At 34.3% G+C, this 20,708-nt stretch overlaps 3 protein-coding genes across 8 annotated transcripts; 1 reads left to right on the top strand and 2 right to left on the bottom strand.

Annotated features, from left to right (window-relative positions):
* LOC109326704 (epidermal growth factor receptor substrate 15-like 1) lies at nucleotides 55-9,640 on the bottom strand. Of its 2 annotated transcripts, XM_019559451.1 has the most exons (14): nucleotides 9,400-9,640; nucleotides 7,949-9,113; nucleotides 5,987-6,205; nucleotides 5,670-5,896; nucleotides 4,926-5,000; nucleotides 3,972-4,043; nucleotides 3,801-3,899; nucleotides 2,660-2,731; nucleotides 2,459-2,573; nucleotides 1,841-1,909; nucleotides 1,438-1,738; nucleotides 1,195-1,273; nucleotides 665-996; nucleotides 55-607 (listed from the first exon to the last, which is right to left on the bottom strand). In XM_019559451.1, exons 1-14 carry the CDS (start codon nucleotides 9,517-9,519, stop codon nucleotides 361-363), a joined length of 3,192 nt encoding a protein of 1,063 aa, XP_019414996.1. In that variant the 5' UTR covers nucleotides 9,520-9,640; the 3' UTR covers nucleotides 55-360. The 2 variants fall into 2 exon arrangements, with proteins under 2 accessions (XP_019414996.1, XP_019414995.1); XM_019559450.1 differs by having other exon boundaries at nucleotides 55-996; nucleotides 9,400-9,519.
* LOC109326924 (putative 12-oxophytodienoate reductase 11) lies at nucleotides 15,510-17,352 on the top strand. The gene is made up of 5 exons (XM_019559833.1): nucleotides 15,510-15,673; nucleotides 15,854-15,994; nucleotides 16,103-16,233; nucleotides 16,479-16,637; nucleotides 16,710-17,352. The coding sequence occupies exons 1-5, from the start codon at nucleotides 15,567-15,569 to the stop codon at nucleotides 17,291-17,293; spliced, it is 1,122 nt and encodes a 373-aa protein (XP_019415378.1). The 5' UTR covers nucleotides 15,510-15,566; the 3' UTR covers nucleotides 17,294-17,352.
* LOC109326925 (HMG1/2-like protein) lies at nucleotides 18,603-20,225 on the bottom strand. Of its 5 annotated transcripts, none has more exons than XM_019559834.1 (8): nucleotides 20,064-20,225; nucleotides 19,935-19,989; nucleotides 19,654-19,773; nucleotides 19,465-19,522; nucleotides 19,339-19,383; nucleotides 19,179-19,259; nucleotides 19,010-19,094; nucleotides 18,603-18,921 (listed from the first exon to the last, which is right to left on the bottom strand). In XM_019559834.1, exons 2-8 carry the CDS (start codon nucleotides 19,979-19,981, stop codon nucleotides 18,902-18,904), a joined length of 456 nt encoding a protein of 151 aa, XP_019415379.1. In that variant the 5' UTR covers nucleotides 19,982-19,989; nucleotides 20,064-20,225; the 3' UTR covers nucleotides 18,603-18,901. The 5 variants fall into 5 exon arrangements, with proteins under 5 accessions (XP_019415379.1, XP_019415380.1, XP_019415381.1 ...); XM_019559835.1 differs by having other exon boundaries at nucleotides 19,935-19,992; nucleotides 20,079-20,225; XM_019559836.1 differs by having other exon boundaries at nucleotides 19,935-19,992; nucleotides 20,084-20,225.

Raw genomic sequence — 20,708 nt, 5'->3', positions numbered from 1 at the left:
GAAAGTCAAAAATGATGAAACTAAAATCGCGTGTTTTTAGATTGCATGGTAATCCTAAACTGATAATGCTCTTGTAATAAGGAATTAGCATGAACTTGCAATTCAATTATTATATTACATACAAACCAAGTCATTTAATTTCGTCGCTGTAACTCACATACTCATCCTTCCATTACATCCCTCCTCTCCATAAAGAATATTAAAAAAACTTAAAGCTGCCTTTAAACTAATACATCAAAGTCATACCATATAGTATCACTGTCTATGTCCAGCTTTTTTCTAGCTATACACAAAATTTGGCTAAGATGAACAATCAAGAAAATGGAAACAGACAAATTCCAGAAAAGATTGCAATGCAGACTAGAATGCCCTCCACCCATCGGAACTTTTCTTTGGAGAATGACTCTGTGAAGATACCTTAAATGGGCCAGTAGAGCCAAATGGGTCAGGTTCATCAAATGAAAATGCACCACTATGACCGAAGTCTTTGGCGCTACTAATCGAGTCAAACCTTGCGTGCCCTGCAGTGCTACTAATCGAGTCAAACCTAGTATGCCCCACCTCACGACCGAAGCCAAAATCTTTGCTGCTACTGATTGAATCAAACCTTGAGAAACTCCCAGGGGTGTAGCCAAAATCTTTGCTGCTACTTATAGAATCAAACCTTGAGAGACTCCCAGGATTGTAGCTGAAATCCTTGCTGCTGCTGATGGAATCAAATCTCGTAAACCCAGGCTCTGCTTTGGGAGAAAATCCACTTTCGTGCATGCTGAAGGAATCAAACCTTGACGACATGTCAAAGAAGTCCCCTGCCTCACTGTACCTTGGAGAGTTGCCGAACTTGGAAGCTGGAGTTGCAGGCACTGAATCATCAAAAGTAAATGGGCTCTTTGTCTGGAAGGGGCCATCTTCATGTCTAGATCCTGTTCTAATTGGGTTTATACCAAAATCATCACCAGATGTAAAAAAATCTCTCTGGTGGTCCAAGTCAGAGTCCTACAGAATCAAACATAAAAGTTCTCTTAGCTCGAATTATCTTTTCATAAAAGCAGATTCGCCAGGTTTAATAATCTTGAAATAATTTCCATATTAGTTCTTTCTCAATTTAAAAATAATATATAAAAGAAAACAGCAATATAATTATTATAAAAGAAAACAGCACTATAATTAAAAGCTTTGTATAGCAAGCATTACCTTGGTAGGGTTAAAACCCCACACTGAATCCACATCATCGTTATTGTCAAATGCACCCCAGGTTGATTCATCAAAACTTCTGTTACCATTGATTAATAACATCACAATTACTAAATGCACTACACTAAACTATGCAAGGTAGGAAGAAAGATAAAACCACAAAAAGAATGGGAATTAGGAAAACATATAAATTCACCACTTACAAAGTTTCACCCCCACACATTAAGACAGAGAACGAATTACCTATGTGTTTCTGCATCTGCTTCCATACTTTTTCCAAAATGAGCATTTGAAAATTCTTGACTCTCCACCGTAGTCTTTCCAGCTGGACTATCATGAGGACTTCTTCCCAAGTCATCTTCACTGTGTGCATGAGAAGATTCATCTTCAACTGTATAATCACCATTGGTAGAATTTTCATGCTTTCCATTTGCATTCACTGGTGAACCAGCTGAGTGGTCATCAGGGAAACTTTGTTCCTCGTGAATGATTGCAGGTTTTGAAGATGCATTTTTCGTATCAAATGTGAGATCATTAGCAAATCCTGGAAGTAAACAGAGCAAGTAATCAAACAAGTTTCTTCACGTAAAACATGAATTTATTTATTTATTGTAAAAATATCCCCACTGGAAAGAATATTGCATACCTTCGTCTTCAAATTTATCCCAATCTTCATCCCAGAGAAATGTTTCCTCCGCAATTCCAGGTTGCCACCCTTATGACCCATCAAGTTCATACACATAAACATAAGCAATCACATTATCATAAGAAACAAAGATAAATGTATTCACTTGTAAGTTGTAACAATCCGTGGCATTAAATGGTGCCAAATCATTCTAGCCCTTATCCACTTCCCAGAGAGAGGATACAACATAAGAGAACATCACTTTTTCGCAACATGTTTTTTCTAACATACTTAACTGTTAGAAAATATCCATGGTGCCAAATCACCATAAGAAAGTGGCTTAAACAAATAGCCATACATAGTCACATAATAGCAAATAGAGAAGAAAAACAAATATCAGTAATTTATAAGTCAGTTGATATGCAATGCACTGGGTTTTAAACAAAATTCGTAAGAGAACGTAGGTTTCCAAAATGTAAGAGGAGGCTTCCATGAGTTGATATCATTACATAAGAAACAATAACAAAAATCATGTAATGCAAGACAAATAATAGGTATTGGTTCTTTGAGAATCAACAAAGAACAGAGTTAAGTGGTTAAGGAAAAAGCCATATCGAGATGACATGAGAATAAAATTACCAGCAGGAAGCTCAACCATTGTAATTGATTTCACATCTATCCCATGTTTCTTGCATCGTTCAGATAGAGCATTAAATAATCCATCAAGATCTGACTGTATGCGTTCAGCACGGACCTATGGGATTAGCTAAACATCAGTAACAGAGTAATAGACAGGGGTTTCAGTAGAACTCCCATCTTAATTTGAGAAATACAATTCACCTGGAGAATACCATCAGCACTGCCTCCTTGAACCATTTTCACAATGGCTTGCTGCAACTCCGCTTTCCTTTCCTAAATATGTACCAACTAATGGTTAAATAATGGACTAAAAATGTTTGAAGACAGTTGAGTATCCTCCTAACTACTAAAACATGAGTTTATTGTTGAAGAGTAAAGAAAGCAAGAGATCTAGAGGGAGGGGAATAAGTCACCCCAACACCAGAATCAATTTCAAATGGCCAGTAAAATTATCAGCAACAGATTAAAGATTATTAAACAAAAAATTTGGCTGGGGTTCAGTAGATCCCGATGAACAAGAGTGGCATCTGGGTTCTAAAAGACTTCCTTCAAACCAGAGTCCACACTAAGGAGTTGAGGTATCTAAATACTTATTTGGGTATCAATGTCATGCAATCCAAGAAACACAATTTCTTATTTCAAGGACAGTATTCCCTGACTTATTTGAGAAGATTGGATTGCTAGGGGCTTGAGCTAGTGACACCTTGCAACAAAGCATGAAGCTTACAAAAGATGATGGGACAAAACTTGGTCATCTACAGAGATAACAGAAGGTTACTGGTCTGCCTGACATTGTTTTGCCACTGAGTGTTATAATTTACAGTGTATGTCTTCATCAACTAACACTCACAGGAAAGCTTTAACTTAAATCATGAAGTACTTAAAGGTTCCAGAGAAAGGTTCTGCAACAACCATAGGTATATGCAGCTTGAAGCTGTTATTCTGTTAGGAACCCAGAAATTTGAGAGAGGAAATATATGTATTATTTACTGAAATAGAGATGTATTACAAGGAGAAACCCCTGTAAACCCAGAGCAAAGATCCTTTAGAGATGCGTGGAGCATTCTCTGCACAGCCTAAAAGTGAAAACAGAAAAGTTTCTAACTGACTTCCCCGTTCTCCTCACCTCCTCTTATATAGAGAAGGTAAATAAACACATAGAGAGGATACACTAAGATCAACAAATATTACACAGAGCAATCACACAAGCCCTTTATAAAATTAGATACAAGCAATTTTATAAAATAAGCAACAACGAAATACAAAACAGTCAATAACTCTCGCTGCTTACAAATAACCTATCACACTATCTGTCAAAACATAATGCAGAATTTCTAGTTACCTGTATATCACGGAACTTGGCTTCTTCTACAGTCAACTTGGATGCAATTTCTGCTACTTGTTTGTATTTCTCTTCATATTTCTTGCCCAATGTCTCTGCCTATAACATACCACCAAATGAGAACAATTTCACTTCTTAAACTTGCATCATTTTTCAGAAAAAAGAACATACCTCAGACTTATCTGCAGATGCCCTTTCTGTAATCTCATTCAGTCGATTATCACACCTGCTTTTATACAGAACCTGATATACAAACAAACAAACAAACAAAAGCAGGAGGTGGGGAAAGTGAGTCCACTGCACTTGTTCAAGCCCATCAGATTCATAGCATACTTCATCCACTAAACACATTTAAAAAAAATAAAATACCATAATTCTTTATCCCATAAAATCCTTAACTTGGCCAACTTAAAGTCCTCAATTTTTTTGCTACCTAGACGGATCCAGCTACAGTTTTTTTGTGAAAAAATGCTCTTACCTTCAAAATTCCACTCTTCCTAACCAGAAGTCAATTCCCAGGCTCTAAACTGAAACCTAATTAACAAAACCATAAACCCTTATCCGACCACTAAACACAGTAGGATGATTTGAAAATCCAATCCATGTCAATTATTAGCCGGACAAGTTACATAGAATTAAAGAGACATGATTTTCACTTAACAACCATCTGGTGCAGCAATAGAAAATATATACAATGCAGCTAATAGCAGTATAACCCCATTCTACATGAAGTGTCATAGTGAAACTGTTTCAAGCTAAATTACACAGTTCTGGTACACTGAATGTACGTTTAGATTAGCTTATTTTGTGCTTATCATCAAATACTGGACAACTTTTCATCTGATAAGTTTGTGCAAATTTTAAGCAAACCCATATATGTTCTAAATGATAATTTTTCTACACAATGACACAATAAGAAGTAAGAGATCGTTAATAAAATTATTTTAAAACTAACTGGCATGCGACCGCCCAGTAATGTAAACGCGACAAATTTACTTTCAAGTAAGCCACCAGCAACATGACCGAGTCTGGCAATAGATAGTTGATCTCAACAATAGTAAACCTTATATGCAAGCAACACACATCCAAGATCAAAATAAAAAAAACAAGACAAGAATTACTCACCAGTTCCTGCATTTTGTCGCGGTAAAACACCATCTTCTCTTTTGAATCCAAAATCACATTTTCTGTTTCTTTAACCTACGACAGCAAACAATTTTTTATTTATATTGTCGCAGAATGTGCAAGAGAAGCATGACCACTTACAAATAAATAGGCATGATTCAAGATACGACTAACTGTGGCAGAAGCAATGATGAGCCACATAAATCCTTTTAAATGTTACTTATAGTGAAATTATATTTAAGACCAAAAACTAATTTTAGGTCCGCTTAACAAACAACCTTAAAAAGTGGCACAAAAACTTTTGGGTCAAAAGTAATTTTGACCGCCATAATTTTGAAGAGTCTGTAAAACAAGCATTAAGGGGTTGAGAAGATAGCCATGGTGAGCTAGTTATTGTGTCCTTTCTATTAAAGCAGTTTCTAGTTATGCATTTCAAAGGTTTACGAAGAAACCAGGACACTAACATTTTTCTTATAAAAAAGAAATATTAGAAGAATGAAATACAAAGAAGGAGGATAAGCATACTCACAAACAAACCAAAAGAAACGGCTAAATAATATGTGACAAAGCTAATGCAATAAAGCATGTCAATCCCTCAACATGTCTAACAAAAAAACACCACAAAGAAGACAGCGGGCAGAAGGAGACCGTAATTTTATGAGAGTGTACTTTATGAAGTTCTATGGTGCAAAAGGTGAGCGGTGAGCCATTCAAGGACAAAAACCATAAAGGCAAAGTGGTTACCGTTTTCCCAGCTGATGCTGCTTCTTGAGACTCTGAGTTTAATATATTCTGATCGCCATTATCTGTGGGATTCAAAAAGGAATCTTCCAACACTGGTGCACCTGACTTTTGCTGATTGGGCTGAATAGTTCCAGAAACTGGGGGAGAAGTTCCTTGCACTGGGGAGCTCAAACCAGCTGCCGGTGCCAATGGCCGAGCACCTTGCATCCCTGGTTGAGGCTGAAAACCTTGTGACAAATAAAAAATTGAAATTTAGCCAAGAAATACAGCACAAGAGAAAAAAGAAAATCATAAGATAGCATGTCAGCGAAAGATACCTTGGCCCATACCCCAGGCTGCATTTCCATAAGTAGGTTTTGGATGGCCCATCATAGACAGCAGTGTCTCATCAAATAAAACATTACTTGGAAGAGATTGTGGAAGAGGTCGGCCTTCCCTATACCGCTCCATCAAATAAAGAGCAAAGCAAAACTCCTTCAAAGAAAGCATGCTATCATTATCCTGATCTGATAAGTCCCACACCTTCTTTAAGACATCTGCAGAAAGTCCACAAATATTATAGTATTTGCTACAAGAGAAATAATGTAATCCTGATACCTGTCTACTAAAAATTCCAAAATAAACCAAATTTGCACATAGGCCATCAAGATATTTTTTATTGTTGCTCTTAAAACTTTTTATTTTGAATTTATTGGGCTATCCTCCACCTGAACAATTCTTCTTATCGGGGCTTCTTCTCCTCCCATGGCTAAACTATCTTAGCCAAAATTGTCATCTTTTACGAAATATCTGCTAGACTGCTACTCCTACTTTCTCTCTAATATAACCTTTCCTGACCTTATCTTAGGTAATATGTTCATTCAACCACCCCGACAAGGGGTGTGAATCTGGGCTGGAACAAATTTGATTCAGGCTACTAAATCGCTAGCCCAGTCAAGCTTCCCCGCATATCCTTTTTCTTATTCTTAAATTTAGTGTCTAAAAAATATCAACTTCAAATAATCTACTCGATTAACTTCTATCGAAATACTTAATAACTATCTGAAGATTTCAAACTAATTGTTTGCAAAGGTCATTTGATTCATTTCAAATTAACTGTTACTTAAAATAGATAGATGTTTATTTCAAAATGACATTTTAGTGAACATAAAAATGAGAAGCTTAAAAATTATAATAGTTGATTTGGACATTTTTCGGGCTTGTGGACCAGCTTTGACCACCAAAGGCCAACACACATCACACTGGGTCGAAATAGATTTAAGTTTCAATTCTCTTGCACCTAGTCACATCATTCTCATATTTGCAACACTTAGCCTATGCTCTTATTGCACTTTACTGTCGATATTCAATATCATAAAGCATCACTGGTCTTATTGCTAGTGAATAAATTTTTATTACACCTTGAGAGCCTCTCAATCACAGAGAACGTATGAAGCATTTTCTGAATTCTATCCACCCAGCTTGAATGCTGTGATTGTCACATCTCCCTGTGTTTGTCTATCATTTTGCATGATAAATACAAGGTACCTAAAACTGTGTGACTTATGGTATACTGTGGTCTCCAATTTTCACTTCAAAGTATTGTGCCAGCTTCAATCCCCTGATTTACATCTCCCCGTGTTTGTCTGCCATTTTGCATGATATATCCAAGATACATAAAACCGTGTGACTTATGGTGTACTACGGTCTCCAATTTTCATTTTAAAGTACTATGCTAGCACATGCCTGTTGAACCAGTATTCCATACGCTCTGTTCTACTTTTACTCATGTATAATTAATAAGGGTATGGTTTCTCTCCAAAATTACACTCAAATAAAATATATCAAACCCTCACACAGACAAAAAGTATGTCTCTACTAAAGCTTCAACAAACAAATGGACATGTAGGGATTTGTAAGTGTGAGCTGACCTTCCACCATTGTTCTTAATGGGGAGGAGAAGTGATAATAATCACATGTCCATTACAAGTTATCATTAAACTTGGACAATTAACACCTCTTTTGCTAGTGTAGATTTCTAATTGATTTAGATAATATCAACAAATGGTGCTTACCTTCAGCAGAAACAATAGCAAAATTCAATATAGTGTACGGTATGTGGTTTCTTCTCAACCAGAAAAAAAAAATCTGAGTTCAAGAAGCTAAACCTAAAACCTTCAGCTGATTATTATTCTTGTTATTTATGCAACACTTAGAGGACTAGATAACACATCAATTAGTGTACCAAAATGTATAGACACTAATCTAACAGTTGTCAGTTGAAAAGGAAAAGGTTGTACCTATAGGTAACCTCCAACTTAAAAATAGACTGCGTGCCTGCTCCCCAGTGATTTTTCCATCCCTGTCAGTGTCAACTTCCATAAATACCTTTGTATACTTCTGCACATCAGCAGGTTTCATTTTTGGCCAAGAAAACTGTGAATTGTCAGAATTAGTATTTCCAAGTCCATCTGATATCCCAGATGATGCATGTGGAGAAGAAGCAGGTGGTGAAATCTTCTGGCTTGCATTGCTTCTGTTTGCTTCAGGCTGTGTCTGCTGAAACTGACTGTTAACAGGTTGCATCGAGAATGAACTCTGCAGTGAATCAAGTGGATTTTGCTTAGGTTGGGCATCATTAGAAACTGGAATGGTGGCTGATGAGGGAGGACCAACGCTAAAAGAGAAATTCTGTCCAGCAGGTTCCTTTTTGGGTGTGGATGAGGCAGCAGAGAAAAAATCATTGCCCAAAGCTGAATTGGGAGAGGGCCCATTTCCAGGACCAACTAATGCTTTAATGTCAACAGTTGTTGGCTGGGACATTGATGAGACTGGAGAAACTGCTGTTGATGTTGATAAAGGACTCGATGGAGTGATTCCTCCAGGCTTAGTAGCAACAATACCAGGCCTAGTAGCAACCATACCAGGCCTAGTAGCAACCATACCAGGCCGTGCACTATTCCAATCACTTGAGAAGCCAGGATTTGAGAAAGTCTGTCCTAGCATGTTACCTCCTCTAGAAATATCTGGACCTGTAGCAAAGCCCTGTTGTGGATGGGGAGCGTTACTAGCAGGCATGGTTTGAGGTGTGGGCAGGGGTTGTTGAGGTGGTCTCATGGTCGTACCCTGCTGCGAAGGAAAATATTGTTGGTTTGGAACAGGACCTGATAACCCTTGCTGCCCTCTATATGGAAAACTTTGACTTGGTGCCGGTGATGTATTTACACCCATCTGCGAAACAGGAGCAGGAGCAGCCGCTGGCCGATTCCCTTGAAACGGAGGTATAGCAGCGAGATTGATCTGTGGTGGAGGGATCTTAGCAGCAGCGGGGCCATATAAGGCTGCCTTGACAATATCAGGCGTTAAATCACGCTTACTCTGAGCAACCGTTACTAACCTAAGAGCATTATAAAACTCATTCCGACCAAGGAAACCAGTTTTGGCCTGATCAGCATGCATCCAAATCTGTAGATCAAGTTCACATTTACAAATTAACCTCAGAAATTAGACATAGCTAAGTGACAGTTACAAAAACATAACCAAGGATTGTAAACAAAACAAGCAAAAAAATCATATGCATCCTTATCATTAGACTAAGTTTACATTTCCAATTAACAGCAGAAATTAGAGATAAGTAAGTGATTTTGTTAGAAAAAACCTAAAATAAGGATTCTAAGGAAAACAAGCAGAAAAGACACATATCCGTGATATATTGAATTGATCTTATTGGAATGTAAAAAATGAGTGTGACCTGAGCAAGAACGTGTTTAGGCAAATTGGAAGCGTGAAAGAAAGAAACAGCTTCAGCACCACTGATTCTTCCATCTCCGTCTAAATCTGCTCTTCTGAAATACGCATCGAACTGATCCATCGTATTATCGGATCCAACAAATAGAAGAATCAACTCAGTCTGATAATTAGGGATTTGAATCGTACAAGATCGAATCAATTCGTAGATTTTGAAGTGAAGAAAATGAAGGATTGGAAATTCAATTTCTGTCCCTCTATTCTACTTCATATCTATACAAATTTATATACATGCTACATGATGTAATAAAAATTTATTGTAATAAAAATGTACTCTCACTCAATCCATATTTTGTTTATATTTAATTATATATTATGGATGACATATATTTACTATAAGAGTAAGTTTAAAAATTTTATTACACATTTTGACAATCAATTTTAAGAAAAATCTAATAGTTTAGATTTATCTCAATAATTTAAATTATTGTATTTCCATATAGTTGTTTGTTAAAATTTGGAGTAAGTTTTTTAAGCTTCATCTAAGTGAATTTCTTACAAATTTCAATTAACAACTATACCTAAGAGCGGTAGGACTAGTGTATTTTGTTGATGTGTGTTTTTTAGGTGAAGTAAGTGTAATTATTTTGATGTGGAGTTTTTCTCACTAAAGTCTCCAACTTTAAGACCTTTTTGTTAAGACAATTTTCACTTACTTTGCAGTATTATCTGTGAAACTCAAAACATTGAACCTCATTATCATTTCTTTCGTTAAATCTTCCATCATAGCCACACCCATATCCGTTAATATAATAGAGATGAATATGGGTCCCATTCCCATTGGGCCTATGTGGATAAACACTTTGATTGGAAAGCCAGGATTCATTGAGGAATGGAATATTAAAACGGAAAGTGGGTGAGCCATTGTGCCACTCTCACATTCTAAGTTTCTAACAATTCAAAAGCAATCAAAGATCAACACCACCAAACAATTTTCAACAAGGATATCATCAACACTTGATTAGAAAATGGGCCACTAAGCTAAACTAGTATTGTGATGTGAGTTGTAGAATATAATCATTGTCAAATAAATCAATTATTATTCAATCATAGAATGATGCTCAAAGTTATTATACTCACACCATAAAGTTATATATTGCAATACCACCTACTCTACTATACGAAATTTTGTGTAGCTATGTTGAAAAATATACAGACTAGTAATGATTTTTATGGTGTGAACATATCTTCAAATATCTGGTAATTTAGTTGCTTTGGTTGGGTGCATTAAATGTTTTTTGTTTGGTTTACTTAATGGATTTAATATGTATATACTGACAGTATAAATGTCTTTTTACACTGTCAGCAAATCATTCACTATTGATTTGTTAATCATCATTAATTAGCTCCAAAATCCAGACATTCATTCAGCAATCGACCAAAGCCCGTGAGTCTGTGGCAGTGTGCGAGAAAATAGAGAATGATTTAGACTCAATGGAGGTCGAGGCTGAAAATAAATCTAAAGGAAAAGATCAGATTCTGAGGCTATAGGAGTTGTTGGCCGTCGTAGAGAAGAGGCGGAGTGATCTTAGGATTCTGATTCTTTGATGACCGAGTTAGAGCCACTCCACGCCAAACTATAGAGTCTGAAAGATTCCAACTTGGAGGAGCAGAAGGTCAGGGTTGAAGAGTCTGAACGACTGCAATCAGAGCCTGAGAGGGCATTAAGAAAGTAGTTGCCGAAATCTTCTGGGAGGTTTGAATAAGCTTTGATTAGGCTTGTTTTCACGGCCTTGAGCATTGAAAAACTGGATGGATTGTAAATATTTTGGCTTGCTATGATTCAGAATCGAAAGCGGCCTAATACATTTTTTTTATGTTTGGCCCAGCCCATAAGGGCCATGTGGACGTATTTAAATTTAGATGACTTCCCCTTTGTTATATTACCATAGATGTCTCTATATCTTATTTTGTCTCGTATAACCCCCACATAGAAGGATTGTAAGATTTTCAAATTTTACCATTTGTGGACCGAATGTGGGACTTACCATCCATATCCATCAAATGATAGGCTTCGTTGGGCAGTCAAGTTTGGATCACAAAGGGGCCTTCCCAAGTTGGGGACCATTTTCCAAACTTTTGATCCTTTCTTTTGTATCAAGAGGTAGGATAATTTTCCATACCCATTTTCCTTCCTCAAAAAAAAGATTTAGGCTTTACTTTATTGTTGTAGGCTCTAGCTATTCTCATCTTCTAAACCCTTATATGATCCAAGGCCAATAGCCTCATTTCATCCAAACTATCAAATTCAGCGAACATAGCCTCATTGTGGTCTCATAGAGTCAAGTTATTTTGATAGGCTACTCTGAGAAACTTAACTGTGATCTCCATTGGAAGTACGGGGCATGAGCTTTCTAGTTGGCTATGTTGATATAGTCCCGCTCTCTAGCCACCCTTCATTAACAAGTCCCCCTTAAACAAAAGTAATATAAATCAATAGTGAATGATGGACTGACAATGTAAAAAACTTTATATTGTTAGTGCATAGATTTTAAACTCTTACGTAATTTGGCCTATAAAAGACATATAACTTGTATTTTTCTTTATACACATCAAATAATAAGAGTGAAATAATTAAACTCATTTCTCATGAGTGTGTGAGTTACTCCACTTCTATTCTATTAACTATATAACAAAAAAAGTTCTTTGTCATATCATTATAGACGCATGTCAATTTCTCTTTAACTTTTTTCCATCCAAAATACCTACATATTCTTTTAGTAAACTCTCACGCACTATATTCTTCTTCTACTAATATATGTGACAATTGTCCAAACAATAGACTATTTTCATCAAATTAACCATATGATCTTATTTCAATTTAATTTACTTCTTAATCTTTTTCTTTATGATCTTATTTCAATTTACTTATTAATTTTCTCTTCTTTTGAAACTCACAAACTACTTCTCCTACATTTTTTTCATCTTTATTAAACAGATCTAACATCTTCTATTATCAAATGAGGTATAATTTTATACTCATTTTGTATTTTCATTACTTTATCATTCATGAATCGGTCCAACAAGATGTTTTATGATAGATATAATTTTATTTCATTTTTCACCAATCAAAGAGATAAAAGCCTTAAAAGAAAAAAATGATATAATTTTGAACATATAATTGGATTCTTACAACTGTCATCCTGGTTTATCCACATATACTAAAGTTCTAGCTAGATCTCATCCAAAATATGTATTTTTCAAATAGATTGGGATTTCAACGTTGAATCCATTTTCATCATCGGGTATCCCGGTATGTCATTTTGTCATTTTTTTATGCATTTCTTCTATATTGTTTGGAAGTTTCAAATTGTTTAATTTTCATATTATGGGTATTCGATTTTGTCTAATGCAAAGCTTCATTTCTCTTATTTTGTTATTAATTTTGTCTAATTTATTTATTTCTAAACATTAATAATGATATTACAAATATATGATTAAAGTTGTATTCTTCTTTTTAATTTTTTATATATCACATATATTTTTGAAATGTTTGTCTAATAGAGTGTGGCTAACAAGATCGCAATTTACTTTGTAGGATCATTCGATCTTATAAATTTTCATGAGCTTTCTATTATTCTATTCTCCATTGTTTTTATTATATTATATTATATTTGGAATTATCTTAGCTCTTGCCATAACAACTATAGAAAGATAGTCTGTTTTGTGCTATGAAGATTATAAATATAGATTTAAATAATAAATAACACTTTTTTGAATTAGAGATATAGATGATGGTGATGGTTACTATTAGATATTTTAATCTAAAATTGCATTCCCATTTTACTAAGAAAATTATATTCCTTATCATTACCTCATTTTATTTATTTTAATTTATTGTTATAGTAATAAATAATTTATTTTTGTTATTATATAATTAATCAATTGATGAATAACTTATTAATTTCCTTTCTTATAAATAGTAATAAGTATGTTTCCTTATATTTATTCAACTGATTTTCATAAATAATAATAAATATTTTTTTATTCAATAAATAATCTGCATAAAATGGAAGAAATATTATTCCCATCAATTCACTCAAAAATATTATAAGAATTAATGAAATTGTAACATTTAAAATCGCATTTTCCACCTTTTGAGATAAGATGTGCTAGCAGATATGTCATTATCTCCAAATGAGTGAAAATGATGATAATTTGATAAACATATCTTTAAAACCCTATCACAAAAAACCTTTCAACCTCCTCTTAAGGTAAGGTTGACACACTATAATTAAGCTTTGTTTCTTTTGTGCAAAACTTCAAATAAAAGATTGAATGAATAAACATAAAGAACAGCATAGTATTGATTCTCTATTGATCAAACAGATATATAAGAGCAATATATGATATTGTCATATATAAAAATAAAAAATAAAGTTTTATGTTTATAATTAAATTAAATAATTAAACAACTTTTACATTGTAAGTAAATATGATTTTCTATATTTTAAACGCAAAAATGTAGTAATAACTTCATTTCATCACAGGTCTAGTTTTTAATAAAAAATCAGGGCACATGAAGTGAAATAGCTATACCACATTCCATTATGGTCCTTTTAAGTATATAACTACAGTTTAAATGACACTTGTATTGATCTTTTTGCTCTTCAACAAGTTTTTTGCTTGAATTTTTTATGTGCACAGATGTTATTTTTTAATGTTAGGGTAGGTCCTACAAGTTATGATCATATTATTTTATTTATTTAAGAACATGTTCAATCTTATGTAAGATCTTGATCTTGTGAACTTTATGTATAAGAACAAATGTCATCAATATAAATGAGAAAAAACAAAATATTTTTGCCATATAGACAAAAAAAGAGATGGGTCAATTATCCTTGTATATCCTATTAATCCACTACTAGATATGCCAATAATGAACTTATGTAAGAAAAAAATGTTCCTCATGATAAGTGTCAACTTCTTCACTTTTTCCTCTCCAAAATATGTTATATTTTTATCATAAACTTTCACACATTGTATTATATGATTCTTTGTTTAGTTCACGTGACCCTTCTTTTTCAATGCATCTCACTATATTGTAACATCTACCACTCGTCACTTGTCAGCTCGTGTGGGAACTCCACCCAAAAACTTTCATCGCGTGCAATACACCTCATCTCTCATGTGTTGTGACTTCATTAATTTCTTCTTAAAATATATGTGACTTAGGTCACTTTTCCGGTTCAAATATATTAAATCTTTCATCTCATTAAAAAAATATTAATTTCTTCTTATAATATATATATATATATATACGACTTAAGTCAATTTATTTTACTTATGTATTTGAGCAAGTTTGAATCATACGTAAGCACAAGTAACATGTATATTCTTAAGTATGTGAATGCATAGGTTAACATGTGTGATCTTAACCATATTGATATGCACAGGTAACATATGTATTCTTAACCATGCGATACAAAAAAATAATCTTGTGTGTATTCAGGAGTAACTTATTTGAGGAGAAAGGAAACTTTCTTAAATTCTATTCTATAAATTCATTAATTAAATTCTATTCTATGAATTCATTAATTAAATTATATTCTATGAATTCATTAATTAAATTCTATTTTATTCTATAAATTTGTTAGGAGTCTCACATTGAGTAGAATAACAAACTCAATGTGGTACTTAAGCCATGAGACTCTCCCACCTAATAGACTAGTCTTTTGGGTTGGAGTACTTTCCTCATGAACTTAAGTCCTAACAATTGATGCTTTCATTGATAGTTGTGCCACAAAAAGGGTTACCTATAGTCAATGTTGATAGAGTGAAAGCTGTCGTGGACGTCGACCCTTAAAGGAGGCGGCAATGTTAAGAGTCTCACATTGAGTAAAAAACAAACTCAATGTAATACTTAAGCAATAAGACTCTCTCACCTAATCAACTAGCCTTTTGGGTTAGGCTCTCATTATGGGCTTAAGTCCTAACATAATTCATTAATTAAAATATATGAATTGCCCAATTAAAACAACAAATGATGATATTTGATGTGGAAGAATATTGGGCAAAAGATACTTATAGGCATGATGATTTCAAAATGAGTGGGGTATCCACCAAGGGTATATAGTAAACATAAGTGGAGAGGAAGAGAAAGTGTGGAGAATGAGTAACATGATGGCACAAGAAAACAAGAAGGAATTATCAGAGGGAAGAGAAGTGATACCCCTCCTCACCTCATATAGTATGGGAAAATTTAATTTATCCCACAGGTAAATCATACATTTTTTATTTGAAGTTCAATAATAAAGCAAGTTAAATGATGACATTTATAATCTGATTAGCCTAACATCATGTTGCTTTATTAATCACACACCCATAGTTCTTCACTTTGGATGTAGATAATATTAATTTTGCAACTTTGGTTGCTTTAAATCTTTCATGTACTATAGGGTTGTTCATGCACCATTAACAAGAGCGAGGTCTTATAACTATATAGCCCAGCCCCATGTTGCCACCTATTATGCACAAAGAACAACAAAGGGTGGCTTCTTGATTGGAGAAGCAACAGGGATCTCAAACACTGCACCAGGGTAACAATATTCCATTATTACTCATGCTCATGGACCATATATATGTTAAATAATAATAATTGATAAAGGTAGCTTATTTTTGTATTGTTTTGTTTTGATAATGAAAAGGTTTCGAAATACACCTGGTATTTGGACAAGAGAACAGGTAGAAGCATGGAAACCGGTTGTGAGTGGTGTTCATGAGAAAGGAGGCATTTTCTTTTGCCAACTTTGGCATGCTGGAAGAGCATCCTTATGTGGTATACCTCTTTTTTAACTTAGAAATCTTAAATAAAATTTACTTTATATTTTCCTTTCTCTAAGGTTTTAAATTGTGTTACATCCTATTATAATAATTGTATTGGTATATCAATCTAGATATTGAATGAAGTTTTAAAACATTACTAGACAAAGTTATAGTGTTTTTATTATAATAATGATTCTCTATGTGTGGTTGTCCTCTTCAGTTGAAAGAAAATATGATATGAGATTGTGTGTTGAACAGAATGTCAGCCAAATGGGCAAGCCCCAATCTCAAGCACAGACAAGCGAATAATAAATGGTGGAATGTTGGAATACCCAGATCCTCGCCGCCTCCTAGTCGACGAAATCCCAATGATTATCAATGACTTTAGAATGGCAGCAAAAAATGCCATAGAAGCTGGTTAGTTTTGGTTACTAGTTAAAACTTTATTTGGTTTTGGGGAATGAGTATTGAAGGAAAATAATTGTACAGGTTTTGATGGAGTAGAGGTACATGGAGCTCATGGATACTTGCTTGAACAGTTCCTAAAGGACAAAGTGAACGACAGAGATGATGAGTATGGAGGTAGCTTAGAAAATCGTTGTCGATTTCCTTTAGAAGTTGTAAAAGCGGTAGCGGATGAAATCGGAGCCGAAAAAGTTGGTGTAAGGCTGTCTCCATTTGCTGATTATAAAGATGGCGGAGACTCAAACCCTGTGGCATTGGGTGTTTACATGGCAAAAGCATTGAGTGAATTGGGTATTTTGTATTGTCATGTTGTGGAACCAAGGATGATCACAATGTATGATAAATTTGAGAGTAGTGAGTCACTAATTCCAATTAGAAATGCATTTAAGGGAACATTTATTGTTGCTGGAGGGTACAATAGGAGTGAAGGAAACAACGTTATAAGAAGTGGTGCAGCTGATTTGGTGGCTTATGGACGTTTGTTTCTGGCAAATCCTGATCTGCCTCACAGATTTGAAGTAGATGCTGAGTTGAACAAGCATGACCGAAGCACTTTTTACACATCTGATCCCGTGCTTGGCTATACGGATTATCCATTTCTTACCTAGGAATACATATTCATTTATCTCTTCAATAATAATAATAATATAATAACAACTTGTTTTTAGCTTCATGAATTAATACTTTAATACAAGAGCTAAAAAACTTGGCTTTCTCAGTCACTTCAATCTTTTGGTAATCAACAATGTATACATGAGGAAAATTCATCTCTGAAAGCTTTGTTCGACACTTTTTAAATATGAAAAACATAAACATTTTTATCGTTCAAGCACTTGTTAGGGTTTCTTAAACGTTATCTTTCTTTGCCAAATAAGAGAAGTATATATGTGTGTGAATCACTAAAAAATTGTTTGAGGTTTTACAAGTTGTGTCACTATCAATAGTATCATAAGTAAAACAGCAATCCAAACATCAAAATTTTCACTCAACTATTCTCTTAACATTACCAAAAAATACTCCTCACTTTTATAAATAGCACCAACTTAGTTCTTTAAAGTCAACACTTGTCGGTATATAATAAACATGGTAGTAAACAGTTTGACACTCCCATGAAAACACTAATAAAACAAAACCTGAAGTCAGACAATACAAATTGAATGAACAAAGATTTCAAGAATTACAATAAAGTGTGGATTTCGCATGCAAAATTGAACTTCTAGTTCCAAATATAACAAAAATAGAACAGGATTTGGTATGAAAAATGTGATTTTGTATAGAATTAGAAAGTGGAATTCCAATTTTTGAACTTAAGATCTTAGAATAGAAAAATGAAATAAATTTTATTTTCTACCTTTTTTAAAACTGGTAATAATAATTAATTTAAAACCTGTATTTAAACCTCATAATCGGGGAGTAGCAAAATTATTCAAGAATCATGCATTTAAATTAATTGATTAAAATAAATATGATCCAATAAATAAGATTAATAATGAATGGATTTAATTGACAACAAATATTAATCAGATCAACTCAGAACAGCCAAGTTAAGACCCTCTACATACCAGAAGGTCTAATGCTCCATAGAAATATTATAAATAGGTAACAACGTTGTATAAATAAAATTTCATCGGTACATGTTTAAAATTGTTTTTCAATATAATGATTTTTCCAGTATCCGCCCCTTAACTGACATAGCCGGAGAAGCCTCATGCCTAAGTTTTGTGCGGTCAAACCAATACAATAACACGGAGGAGGAGGAAGAAACGGCCTGAAAAATAACAAAATAGCAATACCATAGCACGGACACAATGACACAATGGTTATTGTCGATAGCATAACACGGCCTGAATTAACACATGTGCATAAAGCTTACGGCAACCAGAAATAAAAGATTGATCACATCTGTACAACCAAAAATAGATCAACAAAAGAAGATAAGCCAATCATATTGATACAAACGTAACCCAATTTCATTTTAAAACTAGATCATATTAAAGGCTCTACAAGAGATAAACACCCATTAACTAAACAGTTGAATTTAAGGTACAAATAAAGATGAACTCTCATCTTTGAACTTTTCACGTTTTGGAAAAGGAACATATTTAATTTCAGAGCAGGAATATATATTCTGGATGTAGCCAATATGTTTATCAGGAAATGACCAGACCATCTACACGAAGACGATCACATCATCGAACAACCGACAATGCTGATATCTACTCCTCATCATCATCCTGCATATAATTAAGAAGGCATCAATGAAAAAACAAAGTTCAATACAACAACTATGAAGACATACAAAAGAATTATTTAGCCAAAGCAAACCTCATCATCATCGTCCTCATCATCATCCTCCACCTCGGACAACGACTTCTCAGATTCTTCCTCAGCAGCAGTAGGACCTTCTTCCTGAAACCAATTAAAACAATGAGAATCTTGTGCTGCCAAGGTTATTTACACTTCAACAACAACATTATCAAATCTTATACCCACCTGCTTCTTGTTATAAGCTTTCATGCTCTTCTCATAGTCCTGCTTTCGTTTCTCGGCTTTTGCAACATACGGTGCTTTATCCTAAAACAAACAATTCACCAAGGGCATTTCAATAACAAAGTACAATCAACGACTAACAAAAAAACAGTGAATTACATACGGCCTCGGACAACGTCTTCCACTTTGCACCAGCAGCTTTTCCCACCTACAACATACACGCTCATTAAATGGTACTCACTAACTACATGTAAAGTTGATTAAGAAACAATCATATAGTTATGCTTACAGCTGATACTGCTTTGTTGTTAGGATTTTCTTTGTTGAATTGCTTCCTAAATTCCTCCCTATAATAACAAGTTTCACAATAAGCAATAACACTTGAAAATTAAACCATACAGAAAAACATTAAAATACAAAAATAGTATGATCTAATATATAACAATACATCACAAAATGAAACGAAATATGTTATTACATGAAAACGAAGAAAGCACTTGGAGGCCTCTTTGGCTTGTTAGGATCTTTTGCTGCCTTCGCCTTTGCAGGTTTCCGAGTACCTTTGGCGGTGGCTCCACCCTTCTTATTCACAGCAAGTCTACGATTCAAACAAAACCACAATTAACTAACTAATTAAACACACGAATTTCAAGACTACACGGTTTCATAAGAAATCGAGCTAGTATAGTATTTCTCAAATTTTCAGATCTCAGATCTCGCGAGAGAAATTAAGTGATTGAAGTTGTTTTAGAAACTTACTTAGGATCAGCTCTCTTGGATTCGGTCTTTGACTTTCCACCTTTCATGATTAAACCTGCAGAAACATGATAGAGACGGTTATTCAGGTGAAAACGACATAAGAAACGAAGAAAATCACGCAAAAGTAGCAGAGAAAACGCACCGATAGAGAGAGAGAGAATAAGGGTTGGGAGTTAGAGAGAGAAAGAGTATTATAGAGTTGAAGTGGAATAACACAGAGTAAGAAATGAGAAGGGATAATAAGGGGTAAGGGGAAATTGAAATTCAATTGCGAATGGAATGAAATGAAATGAAGAATGTGTGAAGGGGTTTAGGCGGGAATTTAAAATATATTTGCCAAGTCATGGATCCGTGCGTTATATCTCTGCGTTATTCCTAAGCCTTCTCAACGTTTCCCGTTTTGTGTTTTCTCTGTGCTTTCTTCTACATCGTCCGTCGCCGATTATTTCAACCCAACTTGTTTCAAACCCGTTTCTAATGTTCTACTTGGACACCCTCCAATATAAGTCTCTTAATAACAAAGCCCACTTTTGTAGAGTACTTGTCCTTCACTCACTAAGATTAAAAAAATGTCACTCCACTTCCAACCATGCAATTTTAAAATAAAAAAACATACTTGGTCCAATTTGATCTTAAGTTGGTATTTTTTTTAATATCGTTTGTCCTAATATTAAAATTTTATGTCTCCATTAAAACTTATTATCAAATTGACTACCAAATTGACACTAACTAAAATAACTAAGTGACAAATTTAACGTTACTTGTAATTTATAT

Source organism: Lupinus angustifolius, chromosome LG14 (genome assembly GCF_001865875.1).
Source record: "Lupinus angustifolius cultivar Tanjil chromosome LG14, LupAngTanjil_v1.0, whole genome shotgun sequence".
NCBI classification, from domain to species: Eukaryota; Viridiplantae; Streptophyta; class Magnoliopsida; order Fabales; family Fabaceae; genus Lupinus; species Lupinus angustifolius.
The sequence above is the reverse complement of the archived record's forward strand: the minus strand, read 5'-3'. Positions and strand labels throughout refer to the sequence as shown.